General features: G+C 43.5%; 1 protein-coding gene across 1 annotated transcript in view; it reads left to right on the forward strand.

Annotated features, from left to right (window-relative positions):
- Positions 1–15,745, forward strand: part of ALG13 (ALG13 UDP-N-acetylglucosaminyltransferase subunit) — a 31,570-nt gene that overhangs the window by 12,511 nt on the left and 3,314 nt on the right. Inside the window, exons 13-25 of the mRNA XM_075512884.1 lie at positions 97–205; positions 1,420–1,484; positions 2,396–2,496; positions 3,266–3,393; positions 4,109–4,346; positions 4,511–4,624; positions 4,843–4,999; positions 7,092–7,224; positions 7,685–7,720; positions 7,855–7,910; positions 8,496–8,558; positions 8,918–9,089; positions 10,374–10,496. Coding sequence (XP_075368999.1) covers positions 97–205; positions 1,420–1,484; positions 2,396–2,496; positions 3,266–3,393; positions 4,109–4,346; positions 4,511–4,624; positions 4,843–4,999; positions 7,092–7,224; positions 7,685–7,720; positions 7,855–7,910; positions 8,496–8,558; positions 8,918–9,089; positions 10,374–10,496 — 1,495 coding nt within the window. The remainder of the gene's footprint in view (positions 1–96; positions 206–1,419; positions 1,485–2,395; positions 2,497–3,265; positions 3,394–4,108; positions 4,347–4,510; positions 4,625–4,842; positions 5,000–7,091; positions 7,225–7,684; positions 7,721–7,854; positions 7,911–8,495; positions 8,559–8,917; positions 9,090–10,373; positions 10,497–15,745) is intronic.

Here is a 15,745-nt window from a genome sequence, read left to right on the forward strand (position 1 = left end):
TACATCTTAAAATGGTCCACAGGTGCTGGCAGGATAGAGACTATGCTGAACACATTAAATACACTTGTTAATGCTCCATTTCAACTCTGTTTTTAGCCTCCAGAGAACCCATCAAAGATGCCTGTTCCTTATAAGGTGCTAAAGGCACTGGACCCTGAGATCTATCGAAATGTGGAGTTTGATGTTTGGCTGGACAGCAGAAAAGGTATCTTTAAAAAGGGAAAAACAAACAACTCTTTCTGTACTAGGCTCAGTGTTAAATTTATTAATCTGAGGCCTATGTCACCTGTTTCTTCACAGCTGAAATGTGAAGGATACTGGTTAACCCAGCAGATACTTGTAGGTAGCACATCTTGCTGGTAGCTGGTTTCTTTGCTTCATTTCAAAGTATGAAATACTCTGATTCTGACACTGTGTAATGGTGATAAGGTTGCTAAAAATCTGACCTCTGCTACTTATTGGCTATAGTATAGGAAATACGAGGACTCAAAGCAGAGTACAGAACTGTGTTACCATTCTGTTGTATTGGAAATCATTCAAATTTGAGAGTTTGTTGCAGCATATGCACAAGGCCTTCTGCCTTTTAAAGCATGATTTTGGCTTCAGAGTTGTATAATAATGAGGATCTCAAATTTAGCATTGAGATCTGTCAAATAAGATGAGTTTTCTCTTGCTTCCCAGCTCTCCTGGGCTTGAACATTCTGGAGAGATTTCATGGTCTTAGTGGCTTGGGATAGGTTGCTGCTTTTTTGGCATACACTATGGCTGGTCTGTAAAGCAAGAAGTTACCAAGAAAGATAAGTTTTGAAGTGGTGTTTGATGTCTGACCTGAAGTGCTTTGCATACTGAAGAAGTTTGGCATTTTACAACTGCATAAGCAGTAATGAGGGTCATTAAAATTCTTGGAACAGAGTATAGCAACTAATAGTCTACGTAGAGTACTGACATGCAGAGAATCCAGGCAAGGAATGGAGAAAAACCTACTGAAACCTAGCATAAGGAGACTTTAGACAATGTTAGTTTTTCCTGGATAACATCTCATTTTTGCCAAGTGCCACCAGTACTCTGGCAAGACAAGACACATCCAACATTCTTAATACCAGGATTGGTATTAAATGCAGGATTAACTTGGTACCATCACAAAAGACATGATAGTATTGAAGCAGTAGTGCTGCTTACTGCATTACGTGGATATTACTGATCTCCTGTGACTTAGCCTTGTTATGGTCTGTTATAAGAACATCTACAGCTACTTCACCATTACTATGGGGAGTGTTCAGATATGCATAGGAAATACTTAACTCAGTTGGCCTATAATTTGTAGTTGGATGCTGTCATGAAGTACTTGTAGGATACATGAAGAAAGAACAGTAGTTTAAAGGCTTTTTCCTTTTTATTTATTTATTCATTTATTTTTAGAGCTTCAAAAAACTGACTACATGGTGTTTGCTGGGAGACAGTACTATTTAGGAGACAAGTGTCAGGTTAGTACTCAAAGGAGACTCAGTTATGATAAACTATTAAAACTGCTTTAAATGGAGTATGGTAAGCCATAAAATCATTCATAGAATTTTCCAAGGCTTTTCTCATTCTCTTCTTTGTAGCTATTAATCTGACATTCTTTTTAACTTCATTTCTTTCTAAAATCTACCTTTAAACATTGGGTAGTGTGAAGGAAAAGCTGCTTGGAAATTCACTGTGAACCAGTGATACACGTTCTGTGAGTGTGGAAGTTCCAGACCTAGAGCTCAAAATGCACAGGGTGTGCATTTGAGGTAGCTGTCTGTTAGATTTTCATTGGGGGTCACCAACGAGTTTGGACAGTCTTCTGCTTCTCAATAGTAACGTAGCAAATATTTTTATAAAATAGAAAGGGAAGAGCTAAAAAGGGAGAAGTAGCACAAACTGGCCAGGAGATGCTGAGAGGAAGGTCAATACAATTCTTTGTATTCCAATGTTGTATGTAGTGAGGGCTTACTTTTTATCACTGTTTGAGGTAGTGCTGATGATCCACTCAGTGACTTGTTTCTAGCTGAGCAGAGTTTTCCTTTCCAATTTCCTGTTTTATCTTCTGTTGCCCTCAAGTTCTTAAATAGCGGTCTTTCTTGGTTACTTATCTGCTTGGCACAGTGTATAAAAATAAGTTAGAAAGCAGGTATCTTCTTACTTCTCAGTCACTCACAAGACTGATTCCCCCCCCCCGCCTTCCTCCCTGAAGTTAGTACAGTGCTCTTTGTTTTGCCTGCTATTTTGAAGAAGTATTTGAGGCTCCTGGGCCAACTCAGTAACATACGATCAGCTAGGAGCAGCCTGTGCTATTAGTGGTTTGTAGACAGTATTCTGAATCCCCTGATACAGTTTGGCGCTTTTAGAGCTTCCCTTGTTCTCTCTCCAGGTACGTCTGGAGCCTGGAGGTAAGTATTACAATGCTCATATCCAGGAAGTTGGACAGGATGGCAACACGTTGACTGTATTCGTTGAGGAGCTGGCAGAAAAGTAAGCAGTCTGGTGACGACTTCATGTTTGAACTCTTTCTGGTTGAGTTTGTATAATCACAGATGCTTAAAATAGGATTGTTAAGATACTTTGAAAAGAAAAGAGAACCTAGGCTTTTAAATACAAAGTGAGGCTTTGCTTCCTTGTTGGCTATCACTCTTCAAATAGAATGTTGCAGGAAATTTTTTCTCTTGGATTCCTAATGACCAAAGTCATCATTGTAATGCTTTCTGTGAAATCTTCCTGCTCTTTCTTCTCTGGAATGTGAAGGTGATCCTTGCAGTTTGGGCTTAATTCACAGATAGCAAATTACCCTCTGCTGTTGGTTTCTCTGGAGTTTTTCTATTGTATCCAAACAACTAAATAATTGGCACTTCTAGTGAGTCTAATCACTTTCTCCACCTTGCTGTTCAAAGCATTCACCCTTCTCCAAACCTAGAATTGAGCTTGATGACATATTGCGAAAATTCTGCGTTGTCAAATGCTTTCAGGTGTACCTCTGAAGGCATACAAATGCAGCAAAGAAAGACTTGACCCAGGAAGTCAATAGTGTTGAGACTAAATCCTAGCTTGCCCTCTTTAAGAAACAAGTAACAGTAATGTGCGCTTGGTGTCGGAGAAACAGATTATTTTCTTATTTCCACAGCCCCCTGCACTCTTTAAGTTTGTGGGTTTTTCTGTTTTCTTCTTAGTGTTGCTTCAGCTTATGTTGTTGTGCAGTTATGCACAGTGTATCCTTGTGGCACTGCTAACAGTGTTCTTCGTGTAGGCATACAGTTCCTTTGGCAAACTTAAAACCAGTGACACAAGTGGCGCCTGTCCTTGCTTGGAATATGGTTCCCAGCCGAAAAGGAGGAACCTATCAGAAAATAACAGGTGGATACTTCTCAGGAATAGGTTTGTACAAGGTTTCCACAAGCATTTCTTCCACTGGGGCCAGGGGGGAGTAGTGGGGGAGACACTCATGACAGTTTTAACAGTAGCAGTCTTTGGATATTGGAAGTTACTTAATTCAGCCTGTGATATAAAACTTGGTCACTGCAGTGGTTTGATGTGAAGTGATCCTTCACACAGAGGGATGAATTTGCCTTTGCAAAAGAGAAATCCATTGAAAATACATAGCAAAGTTGATATGGCTCAAAATTACCACGAAGAAATTTGGCACTTGAGAAGCATGTATAAAGACTGGATCTGTGAACCAAAAAGCTTGTCTGATTTGGCCTTAGCAGAGCTGCATGGACAGACTAGGGCTTCCCCAGCCAATTAAATATGGATTGTATTTGTTTAATTTGGAGAGGGTTTCTTTTTTCATAAATAAATGCAAGCTTCATAAGAGATTTTAACACTGAGAGTACTGGTTTTGATCAGCTAGAGTTGGGAAGGTATTCACATGAGATGCTTGTCTTCATAATTTAGAATGCCTGCTTGAGCCTTCAAAATAAGGGTATCAAGTCTGCATACTTAAAATGCACTTTTTCTGGCATAGGCCATTGGCTCTTTCTTTTCCTTGTGTCCACCTATTGACTCTTCTCAAATGATAAAGAGAACATAGCTCTGGAGTCAGCTGTTTAAGGTGTAAATCTATCTTTTCTGTCCTCAACTGAAACTGCAGAAATGGATATGAAAACACGGAAGAGAATGCTTAAGAAAGTTCGTGGAAAGGAAGTCTTTATGACTGTGGCTTATAGCAGGGGTCAGCCAGTTCTTCCACCCCGGCTACAGCACAGTGTTCCTTCGGGGCGCTCTCCTCCAGTTCACTGCGCACAGGGTGGTGGAAACATGGCACCTTACGAACCCTATCATCCTCAGAATCCTCCTCAGAGACATAACCGTGGATTTGGGATGCCAAGGTATGAAGCCTTGAAAACCTGTCCGAGATCACCACTCGTTTTCTACTCGTTCTCGCTGCAGACTGGTTAGGAGAGAGTTTGTGCTGTTTAATAGGTGAAACTACAAATGAGTTCCCTCTGAGAGGCACTTCCTGGTAATTGCACCTTTTGCCCTTTAAACTTAGGGGATCTGCCCGATTTATAAACAGGCACAACATGGTTGGCCCTCAAATAGCATTCTACCCCAGTCCAGGAAAGAGATGCTATCAGAGCTATGACAATTTCTCCTGCAGGTCCTGGTAAGTGAATACAAACCTCTTTACAAAACGCTGCTCTCAAAGAGTTGGGGAGGATGGTGGGAGAGGTGTCTGGAGGGCTGAGTTGGCTGTTAATGGCACAGTATGAAACAATGGGTTTACTGTGCCTCTCCAAAAAGAAGAGAGTTAAAATTGAGCAACGAAACCACGGTGATGCTCCAGATAGTGGTGATTCTGAACCTCCTTTCTTGTTTTTAAAGCTCATACAGCCGTAGCCGCCGTCAGATGCAGTGTGTGAACAAGGAATGTCAGTATGGGTTTGTACCAGAGAATGGAGAGGAGCCTCAAGCACCAGAAGAAACTATAACTTTCTATGAACTTGAAGGCGAGGATGACGCTGCTTTTCCTACTTTACCAGTAAGTGATGAAGAAGGGGTACGTGAAACCCTCTCAAAGAGGCGGCAGGGGGGAGCTGTACAAATGCGCAGCACTTCTTTACCTAAACATACAGCTTCCCTCCCCCCAGCCCCCAGCCCCTTGGGATAATGTTCAGCAGTGAATGTGTTTTCGAGAAGGGAAGGCTGAAATGAGTCTAGATCTTGTAAAACCTGCTTAAAACCTCCAGTGTTTCAAAAAGTTCTCCTTCTTTCTCCCTCCCCTCACGGGCAGCACTTGTTGCAGCACTTGTTTTCTCTTTAGTATATTTTCACAGAAGTAGGGTCATGTTTCTCCTTTCTGTTGCAGTTTGAAAACAAAACAAATCCCTTCCTACTGTGGCTGTCTGTCTAGCTCTCAATATTGTGGGAGAAGGCTTTTCACTTGTTTGCCGCGCTGTAATTTGTCATTTGTGTAACTAGATTCAGAAACTGTACAGCGATAGCCTGGATTGTTCCTATGACGTTATAGTTGTGATGATTGGGGCTAGCATGTTGTTCCTGAAACAGTTTGTTCTGCTACAGAAACAGGAGAAAATTCCAAATCTAGACTTCTCTTAAAAGGGTCTTTCTGTTGGGTTGTAGATAAAGCGGCACAGTGTGGTGTTAAACTTTAAAATAAATCTTTTTCTTTTATTTGTAGTCTAAGCCTAGTACAGAGCTGGATACGCTACAGAAAATCTGTTGATATTTAGGTATCTGAATAGGAAAGCAGGTGTCTCTGTTTTTTTGGGTTTTTTGGTTTTTTTTGTTTTAAAAAAACCCGCAAACCCTGGTAGGTTTGAATTTCTTCTTACTGTCTCGAAGCAGTGAACGTAACAAATGTTAGACTTGTATTTAAATGAGAGAGGGGGAAGCTGCTCAGGGCTGTTTCAGCAGCAGCTGTTTTTCAGTTTGTCCTCATGTGCTGGATCTGTAATCTCTGCTCTGATTTTCCTCCAAGAGTGTCAGGGAATAAGGAGAGATTATCCTGCAATTTTTCCCCCCCCCCCGACATGAAATCAATATAGCTTACTAGCTTTTCCTCCCCTTTGCCAGACTATAAACCTGCAGCTCCTAATGAATAGTTTTTCATGCTCGTTCAGCGACTTTGTTATTGTCAATGCCAAAGCCTTTTTTCTGTCTCTTCCTTGTCTTGTTTAGTAAAGGACTATAACATTTCCGGGGGAAAGATGGATCTCGCAGAAAAGTCTGCCATCCTCCTAGAGGCCTGGTGGGAGAATCTTCTGACTTACCACCTCTGCTTCAACCTTGGAAATCTTACCAGCCTCTCTGAGCACTTTATCGATCTCATAGGCACCATGTCTTCTGAGGAGAATTTTGAGTGTCACCTTAGCCATCACAAAAGAGTGAATCAGCTTTTTTTACTCGAGCACCTCAATTCTGTATTCCTGCTTCAGAGAACTCTGTATTTGAAATTGTGGTGCAGCTAAGGACTGACTTCAATGCAAAGACAAAGGGCATGGGAAGTGTTAAAGGAGTCCTGTGGGAAACTGTGATGGGTGCTGCTCTCTGGAAGAGTCAGGCTTGCATGTGTGGGTCAAGTTAGTGCAGACAGCGGTGTCTGTGCCAGCAGCCACCCATGGGTGTCACTAATTGGGACTGAGGAGAACCTTTTTCCATGATAATTAGAGTCTTTGGATGAACTGCTCTGCTGTTGGTGTGGTGGGAATGCTCCAGGATGAGGAATGCAGGAGGATATGTTGGGGGTAGCAGTCTTGGCTGTTGTCTGGGGTCTGCTCCCTCGTTTTCAGCTTTGTTTGAGCTTGAGATGAAGCCGGCTAAGTTCTGGGAGGCAGCAGCTGGACTGTATTGCACAGGGCAGCGGTAGGTCTTCAAAAGTGGATTACCTTAAGTATGCTAGGCAGAAGAAAAGGTAAAGGAAAGAAATGTGTCCGCAACTGTGTTGCCGCAGTGAAGGTGCATAGGAACGGACACATAAATGGTAAATCTAGTAAGTTTTGGTTGCAGCAAGCTTGGTCTGCCAGCCTGTTTCTACTGCGTGTGTGTGTGTGTGTGGAGCACGGAAAGCTTTCAACTGTTTCTGAATGCATGCTTCTGACTTTGCTTTTTAGAGCCAGGGTAGCCCTGCTCCTGTTGTGCATGGTCCAGCAGGATTTTGGGTAGCGAGGAGAGGTCCAAACTCTGTTCCGCCTAACAAGCAGACCCTGAATTCCTCAGAGGAGGAGGAAGAAACAAGTGAAAATGGTGAGTTCTCAAAGGATTAGTGGGCAAAAAGACAGGTTTTTCGAAGGTCTTCAGCGTGCTTTTGACTGTGAGAGTAGGTTCCTTACACCTTCTAAATATTTGTTTATTGTGAGCTTTGAACATGCGTGTGAGCCTGCACATTATTTTTCTTTGTTGTCTGATAGAAATGTGTCACTTCTGTTTAAGCTTGCTACGCCACCACCCTTGTGATTGCATAGGTCTGCAGCAAGCCAAGTTGCCGCATAAGAGCGTGTGGTGTAAATTTGGTAATGGCAACCTTGATACTTGGTAGAATAACAACGTGAGCATATCTTGAGCGTTTACCTCTTCTGCACAAAGCAATGGGATAGTGAAAGCAGCTAGTTAATGGGTGCGCTGTAATGTAATTGTGGTAACTTCAGCTTTAAGCTGCCTTGCCCCCCCCCCCCGAATCAAAGCTTCCTGTTCCCCTCTCTTGTAGGGAAATTTCATGAAGAATATATCTATGCACCTCCAGGTAAGTAAAACTTTAGTCTTTTCTGATAGAACACTTGGTGAATGTACTGCGGTCATTATGACCTTTTTATAAGTTTCTGAAGGATGAGGTTCAATGCTACTTTTTTTTCAATTAACTTTGCCTATGCCCTCCAGATCCCGACTGTGAACCTGCAACAGCATTTAGTTCAGCAGAACCTACAACAAACTTGGTAAGCTTTAGTCGCTGTCTGTTCAGACTAGGAATCTGTGAAGCGTGTGGTGTTCTTCATAGGAACTGTCCTTGGATGCAGGCTTAACGTAGTAGGTCAGAGACTTCTTTTGGAAGAAAGGCATGATGGTTTCATCTCTATATTCAGTCCCCTTTTCCTCCCTAAACGGTGAGGTTTTTGTCTGGGTCTGCAAGTACAGTCTGAATTGTACTAGATAGATTAATGATTTTCCACGTTCCCCTCTGCAAAGAGAAAGGGTGTATTTCAGTGCTGTTTACTTTTCTTCTTTTTCTGCTCCAGGCAGCACTTGCTTTTATCATGCCGCCCTTCAAGTCCCGTTCCAGTTAGTCTTATTCCTCCACTGTGGGACTGGAGAGCTCTGACCTCGGGGAGAACTGACTTTGGAACTTTTTAAAATTTATTTTTTTAGAAAAGAACTGCTTTTCCTCGAGTTACAAAAGATCCTCTGTGTGCGCATAGTCCATAAATAAATTAAAAAAAAAAAGTGCAGGGGTGTGGTATATGTGTGCCTTGTGACTTCTTTGCCTCTTAAATGGACCATGCTTTGCTTTGGAATCCCTTCAGGAAGAAGGGCCAGTCTCTGTGTCACCTCAAGATGGAGTGGCTTCCTACAGCTATCCCCAGAAGGTAGTATCTAGTACTTTATTGCGTCGGCCCTGTGGAGAGGTGACCGCTCTGCTTGGTTAGTGTCAGTTTGTGGGGTCCCTCTACCTGCCCCTTACAGCATCTTGTAGCAAAGAATACAATTCCCTAGAAACATAAGCAAAACAGAAGGGTGCAAAGATGCCTTGCAGGTGTCTGCAACTCTAAACTGGTATTTTCAAGCCAATTTTGAGGGGCCTGGGATAGTTACTGCTGCCTCTACAGTTAGGACTTCCAAAATGCATTTGTGTGAAGTGAGGATTTTTGAACTCTGCGATATGTCCCTGGTCTTTGTGAAAGCCAGTTGTAGAGGCAGTCTACTGAATACTCTGACTCTTTTCCAGGTGTTGGTGAACTCTGCAGCAATCTCAACCTCAACAGGTGTTTATGCTGCTCCAGCCACAGGCTTCTCCTCAAATTCTGCTGCCTCCACTCCAGCCAGTGTCACAACAGCAGTTCCCCCACAAACAGCGGTTCAGCCAGTCGTAGTACCTCCCCTCTCTCTAGGGAGGCCAGGTAGACCGTACATACTATGCCTATGGACTTGGACGTCTAAGGTTTTCAGTTTTCCCCCTACCCACCCAAGAGAAATGTTAAAAGGCTTTTTTTTTTAAAATAAAAACAAAGAGTAGTATCGCTTGCTTTGGCTTAAACTGACTTAATAGTAGCTGTAACTTCACTGCTGACTTGTTGCTTTCATGTTTGGAAGGGGACAGTTGCCCCTGAATTTGCCCGGGAGTTGGAGGTGTCTGCTTTGGGTTCCCCCCTGGCCACCTTTAGCCATCAATGCCAAGTGTTTTGCTAGAAAGTTCTTTTCGGAAGGCAGAAGTTCATGGCAGCTCCCTTCTGCCCCGATTTCCTACAGTTAATTTTCCTCTTGAGTCAAGATATCGGTCCTGAGGCTTCATTATCCCTTCCGAAAGACTCACTGGCTGTGATGGTTCAGGATCCGTGCCAATGTCCAGTTCATTTCTGTGGCCCTTAGTTAGCTCCTGTGCTCGGTTATTTCTGTGCAAGGGGATCAACTTTGTGATTTGTCACGTGGTGCGCTTGCCAACTGGAACGCTGTATCTCCTTTTTTCTTGTGAAACATCTGTGAAGAAAAAATGATTTTTCCCTTCTTATAAAGAGGACTTTCCATGTCTTCTGTAACTCTTCATTGAGCATCCAAAAAACCCTCCACCTCCAGTTGTGCTCAATTCTGTCTCCCTTTTCTTCTCCATTTCTCTCCTTGGTGTGTTTGTTTCCGCTCTGCGTGCAAGTTCAGTCAGCACAGTTCTCTAAGCTGTCTACTCGCTGATGCCATTACCAATAACCTGCTGGTGTGGTAGAGGTGTGGGCCGCCTGATGAATATTTAACAGTAGCCTGTCCAAAATGTTTTTGGCCTGACACGTCTTGACCCTTCCCCTGTTTTTGTGGGCTTACTGTCACGCTTCTGATGACTTAAAGTGATTAGTCTGTTCCCTCTTGTTCTAGGACAGACAGTTACGTAAGGAAAGTCTGGCCTGCCTTCTAGTATGGAGAAATGATAGAAAAAGACATTTATTCTTAACTGGAATATGAAGCTTGCAGATAGACAGACGGTTAAGGCTTGTGAGAGTGGAACCTTCCCATCTGGTCTTAAAATTTCTTCTGGACTTCTTTCAAAGGGATTGCTAAAGAGAACTTTGTTGAACTAGCTTGCGGTTAGGGGCACTGAGGTGACAAAGAAGTGCGTGCTTAATTGTGTAACTTGACATCTTGCTCGTTTGACGTGCCATTGCAAATTTGACTTGACTTTGGTTTCCTTCTAATTGTAGCAGTTTCTTCGGTGCCGTTCCCAATGTATTCAGCTCCTCTTCCTCCGGTCAGTGAGGTGGGAGAAGCTGGTGCCGTTCTTCCACCTTACTCCTGTGATCCCAGTGGCAGTGATCTGCCTCGAGGTAACGATGGTATTTTGTGCTTGTACTACTGCTGCTCTTTGGCACGCTTCTGACTTGTGTTCTCCATGGAAACTTAACAGAATACCTATAGCGAGAAGAAATGGCTCTTTGCAGCTTGCAGGGAGTGAGAAATAATATTATGGGTGCTTATGCTAAAAATGTTTTAATTCCCAGTTCTGAATAGCAAGTTCATGTCTGACTGAAACATGTGATTGCTGCAGCTCTAGGCAGCATCCTAAAGAAATGAATAGCAAGGGAGAGGGTGCTTGGCCTGTATCATACTGGTTCTTGGTGGAGTAATCATTCTTCTGATAACGGATTAAAACAAAAAACCCCAAATCCGTGTGTTTATAAAGTTGTGCTGTTGCACGGTTCCGTGGGATATTGTGTTGTTTCCCTGTATGGCTCCAAGATGTCATTCTGAGGTATCATAAACTGGGGATAAAGCGTAGGGTCGTCTTGTCCCTTGTGTGCATAGCCTTTTTGTGTACTGTCGTCAGTTATGACGGTGTTTAAGGTACGTTTCAGCTATTAAGGAACGGGCGTGCAAAGACCAGCAGAGCAGCTCAGAAACAGCTTTGGGCTTTGTCAGCTGAACGTGGACTTCATTTTGAAAGTGGTAATCTTCTTAGTCAACTTGCTCTTACGATTTAAGAATATCGGCATACCGTGCAAGGTTGCATTCAGGCAGCCAAGCTCGGTAAGCAGTGCAACAGGCATATTACATATTTGATTCTGTTGTTGTTGTTGTTGTTGTTGTTAATTTATGCCCTCATTCTGCCATGTTTATGGCTCACAAGGCATAAATAGAGCCTGTAAATCGCAGAGCTTGGTTTAATAACCCAAAGATCAAGCTGTCGTCTGTCCTTATCGCAAGCTAAGTGCCTCTCAGCTGCAGGAATAACAGTACTGCTTGCTGTTATGCTATGTAACTTGTTTTTCTCTAGGTGGGGAACGCTGTGAGGCCCAAGCGTGCCACCGTTGCGTCACTGCACGCGTCTCAAGAGGCAGATAAAACTGTTCCGTGATGCAGTGTCTTGTCTTAGCTGATAAGGATTGCTGGTTGTGTGTTTGTTTTGGACAGTTGTAGGAAATGCTCTACCCTGTGCATGCCCCCTTGCTCAGTCTTTTGACAGTGCCTTGGCTCAAACTGCACTAAGGGTTAAAAACTTAGAAGGGCTGTAGAAGAAACCTTGGTTATTCAGCCTGCTGGTCCTCTTGGTAGCAGCTTGTGCTAATGTGTAGTGCTCAGACTGGAGCAGAACTGCTCTGGATATGAGTTGGAGTTCAGTTATGGTTACCTGTGTTGCCACTGCAGCATGTACCACAGCTCCAGCTATTTCTGCCTTGTCTGGCAGGGATCATGGGGGGAAGCTCTGTCTAGCAGTCGTGAGGCCAAGCTAGAGGTAAGCTGAAGCCTACTCTGAGGAGCAGCAGTGCAAAACTGTCTGGCTGTTTACATTTTTGTTGTTCAAGTAGTGGCTATATCTCTGCACACTGGTTGAAGTACCTAGGCTTTTTAAATACTGCCCCCCCCCCCCGATATGTTGAAAGTCTGTGCATCGTAGCTGGCTTATTCTCATAGCCATCTGTAGATACAGCAGGTGACGTGATTTTCTCAGACTTACTACCTTTAGTTCAAGTTCCTGAATCTCCCATGGTCTCTGTTCCTGTAGAGAGTAGCTTTTCATTCAGGGGCGAGTGAGGGCAAGAACTGGCTGTGTATACGTAGGGTCTGTGAAATGCAAGTGTTCCTTTTTCGTGCTGTTTTGAAAAGTGTCATTTCACTACAACTGTCTGACACTGATTTCCTCCTTCACCTCCCGCCCCCCCATCTCCCCCCAAACCCCCCATCCTTGTAACTGACCATATTCCAGGTATGTGGCAGTTGTAGCTTGTATTGCATCAGAACGTAAGGCTTTTGGCTTTTATTCCAAAAGCTGGTGCATAAAAGCTGGAGCATAAAATATTTTAGTAATGCAAATTGTTTTCATGCTTGATTCAGTGTATTGCCATGCAAAGTAGCTCTGTTGCCCGTGTGTGGGACTTTCCTCAATGTCCTAATCCTAGAGGGCTAATTTCAGGTCAGAGAAAGAGCTATGCTTGATACCTACAGTTCAGGTGGCTGCACCTGGTAGGTGGCAGAACAACTTTGGGCTGAAATGCTATGGATTCTTTCTGTTGCGTTTACCGTGCAACATGCTTGTCTTGTCAGAAGTTGATGTGGAAGAAGGCAGGTTCCAAAACACTATGGCTTGGCTGCTCCAAGGCCTGCTGCTTTCAGAGGTACTGCTCCTGTGCTCTGCAATAACTCTGCTCTCTTGCAGGTGCTCTCAATTCCTGGCTTTGTTAGTCTTGAATCTTCTGTTTTCCACTTCCCTGCTGCAGTAGTATCACTCTAGGTGATACTGTGCACACATGAGAGTTAATGGTTTTCAGCTTTAGCTGAATGCCCTTAACTGAGGCTTTCAGCACTTGGGAGAATTGGGTGTGAAGTGTACTGACAAGAATCTGGAGTGGATGTGGATTAACAACCTCTTGAGACCCTGCCTGTAGCTCTTCAGCTGAGTCGCTCCACATAATATTGGCCACGTCCTTCTTGGCACAGGCTCTAGAAGTTTTCTGAAGGATTTTAAGGTTGGTAGTTAACACGGAATTGCACGTAGCATTTATGTTGTCACACTGCTGGAGTATAATGCTGTATGGCCTTTAAGTTCAGAGATCCAGAAGCTTTGGAGTGGTGCGGGGTCAAGTATGTGGGTATACTTGACCTAGAGTTCTGTGCCCTTTGCTAAAGGTACTTGCAGGGCTGGTATAGATTGGGAGTGTGACTTGTCAACAGACAGAAGTCCTGGACTTGGGAGGAAGACCTGCCGTGTGCCTTAGTGTTACTTGGTATGTCTGCATGTGTTGCAATTTTCAGAGTCTCTTGGATCTTTTTTTTCATGGAGCTTAGGGCTTGTGAAACGTGTTTATTAACACGGTGACCTTAGGTGTCCTACCCCTGCCTGCTCCCTTGTATTTGCAGGAGCTGTTGAGAAAAGACTGCTTGATACTGCTGTGTTCCAGAGGCTGCAGTGGCGGTCAGGATTGACCAGAGCTTCCCATCGGCACAGTAAAAATTTTGTCCTGATTCTTGTCCGGATGCATTGTAAGATGAGATTTTTATCGGTAGTCAACAGGGTCTTTATAGTTTCGTGTCAGGGTGGTTAACTGTATTGGCTTAGCTATTGCTTCATAAGGTAGTCGTGTTTTACTGAAGATTGACTTGATTTCTAGACATCTAAAAGAGGAATATAAACAAAAACTGGTCTCCTACTGTACTGGCTTCTGTTCCAGCATTCCACAGACGTCAGTATTTCCAGTATCAGTTTGTCACTTCAGTCTCCCAGCTCTTCCTTTGTACTGTTATCGCTGCTAGGAAGCAGCTGTTTCATTCAGCTCTTATGCTTGTTTTGCATAGATTTGCATAAACAATTGAAGAACAAAATCAGATTTAAAAGAAGAAACAGCCTTGTTCCAAATGTAGAAGCAGTTTCAGCTAGACACTAAAGAGTTGGCATTTACGTGAGCCTTCGGGCTTATTTTTAATATTTGACTGACGGTGGTCAGTGCCACAGCCAAAGCACCAGCCCTTTCAGGAGTAAGCGTACAGCTGTTAGCTGTAAGGAAGGATCTGTGTGCGCTTCCAAAAATAGCTGCGTGGATTGTTGCCCTGATCAAATATGCTGAACAGTGAAAGAGTTGAGAATTGGCAGCAGCAACGGAGGAACAAATCCTCGTGCATTTCAGGGCTGGGGTTTGCTTTTCTGACCCTGGGCCTATCTGCAGCAAAGTACGACACGCGGTACCGTAGCAGAGCGGGGCTGGGAAAGCGCGCATGTGGTGGATGGGTGGACAGGGAAGCAATGTGGAGGCAAGGCCCTGGTCTAGGGGGAAGCGGGTAGGCGGTAAGAGGATGGTGTATACATGGTAACTCTGGAGGTGTTGCGAAGTTGAAGCCCTTAGTGGCTCGCTCCTTTTGAGTTGTCTCCCTGCTTTCCCTTTCAGCTCCCAGCAGTACTGAAGCAAAGTCTGTGCGTGTGCACGCACGCGCAAGCCTACTGCTGTGGAATAGGTGACTTGCCTTTCCTGAGCCTTTAAAACAAATCTGTAGCTGAACCTGAGAAATCAACAATTTTTCTCATGCACAGTTCCGGAACTGCATCATAGGATTAAAACGTGCGCTTTCTTTTTTCCTTTCAGTGGTCAGCTTATAAAGGTTTAAAACTGCTTCAGTGTTTTTGGACAGTTGGAAATGCGTTTCCTAGTTCAAAACCCTGTTGTTCTGGAGAGTGGTTTCAAAGTTCCCACACACATCAGGGATTGCTTCTCAGCATATCGTGTATTTGCCTGGGGGAAATTATTCAGTACATGGCAGACAGAAGTAAAAGACTACTTGCAAGAAAGCTGGGAACTGAGTAGCCTTGTGAGGAAGGGGAAGGAAGGAACATATTCATTACTCCTCCCCCTTCCATGTTCTGACTTGATATAAAATTTGGGGGCACCCCAAAACTAGGTCAGAAGGTCTTACGATTGCTGCATATGTTGTCCCCATTGACATATGTCTGGGGTCGTTGCTCAACAAAGCTCTGAAGATGGAGATAGTGGCAGAGCTAGACGTTACACTGGGCAGAAGCAGTGTGAAGCTGGAGTCTCTGTGGAGTTGGCCCGTTGTCTCGCATGCCAGCCCAGTACTGGTATTTGCAATATGTATGCAGAGTGTGTATGTAATGTGTGTATGTTGGGGGTGAACTGTCACTGGTGTATGAGAAGGCTGGTCCTGCCTGTCTGCGTGCTTCCAAACCCTTTCTCATTTCTGTAGTGAGGAAGGGAGGGAGTGCTTTTAGTGGTCAACTTAATTTAGGGGCTCATAATCAATATTTGTATTTGTTAAATACTTTTTCCTCTAAAAACCCAGTCATAACAGGAAGCCAGAATTGCTTAAATCCTAGTTGCTTAGACAATGGAGACTTGCAACAACACTGACAATTATCCCTTGAGTAACCAAGATGCATAAATCAAAATTGAAGCTAATGTAATCATTGAAATTAGGTAATAAGTTGGTCAGACAAATGCTTTACTGTTGCACAAATATCTAACTGAACTAAAAAAGATAAACTAATTTTAACAACTATTTATATTCAAGATATATTCTTCACCCTCAAAACTTTAAAGAAAAAGTAGTGCTAAAATACTCCTATTCATTA

This window comes from Mycteria americana, chromosome 10 (genome assembly GCF_035582795.1).
Source record: "Mycteria americana isolate JAX WOST 10 ecotype Jacksonville Zoo and Gardens chromosome 10, USCA_MyAme_1.0, whole genome shotgun sequence".
Taxonomy (NCBI): domain Eukaryota; kingdom Metazoa; phylum Chordata; class Aves; order Ciconiiformes; family Ciconiidae; genus Mycteria; species Mycteria americana.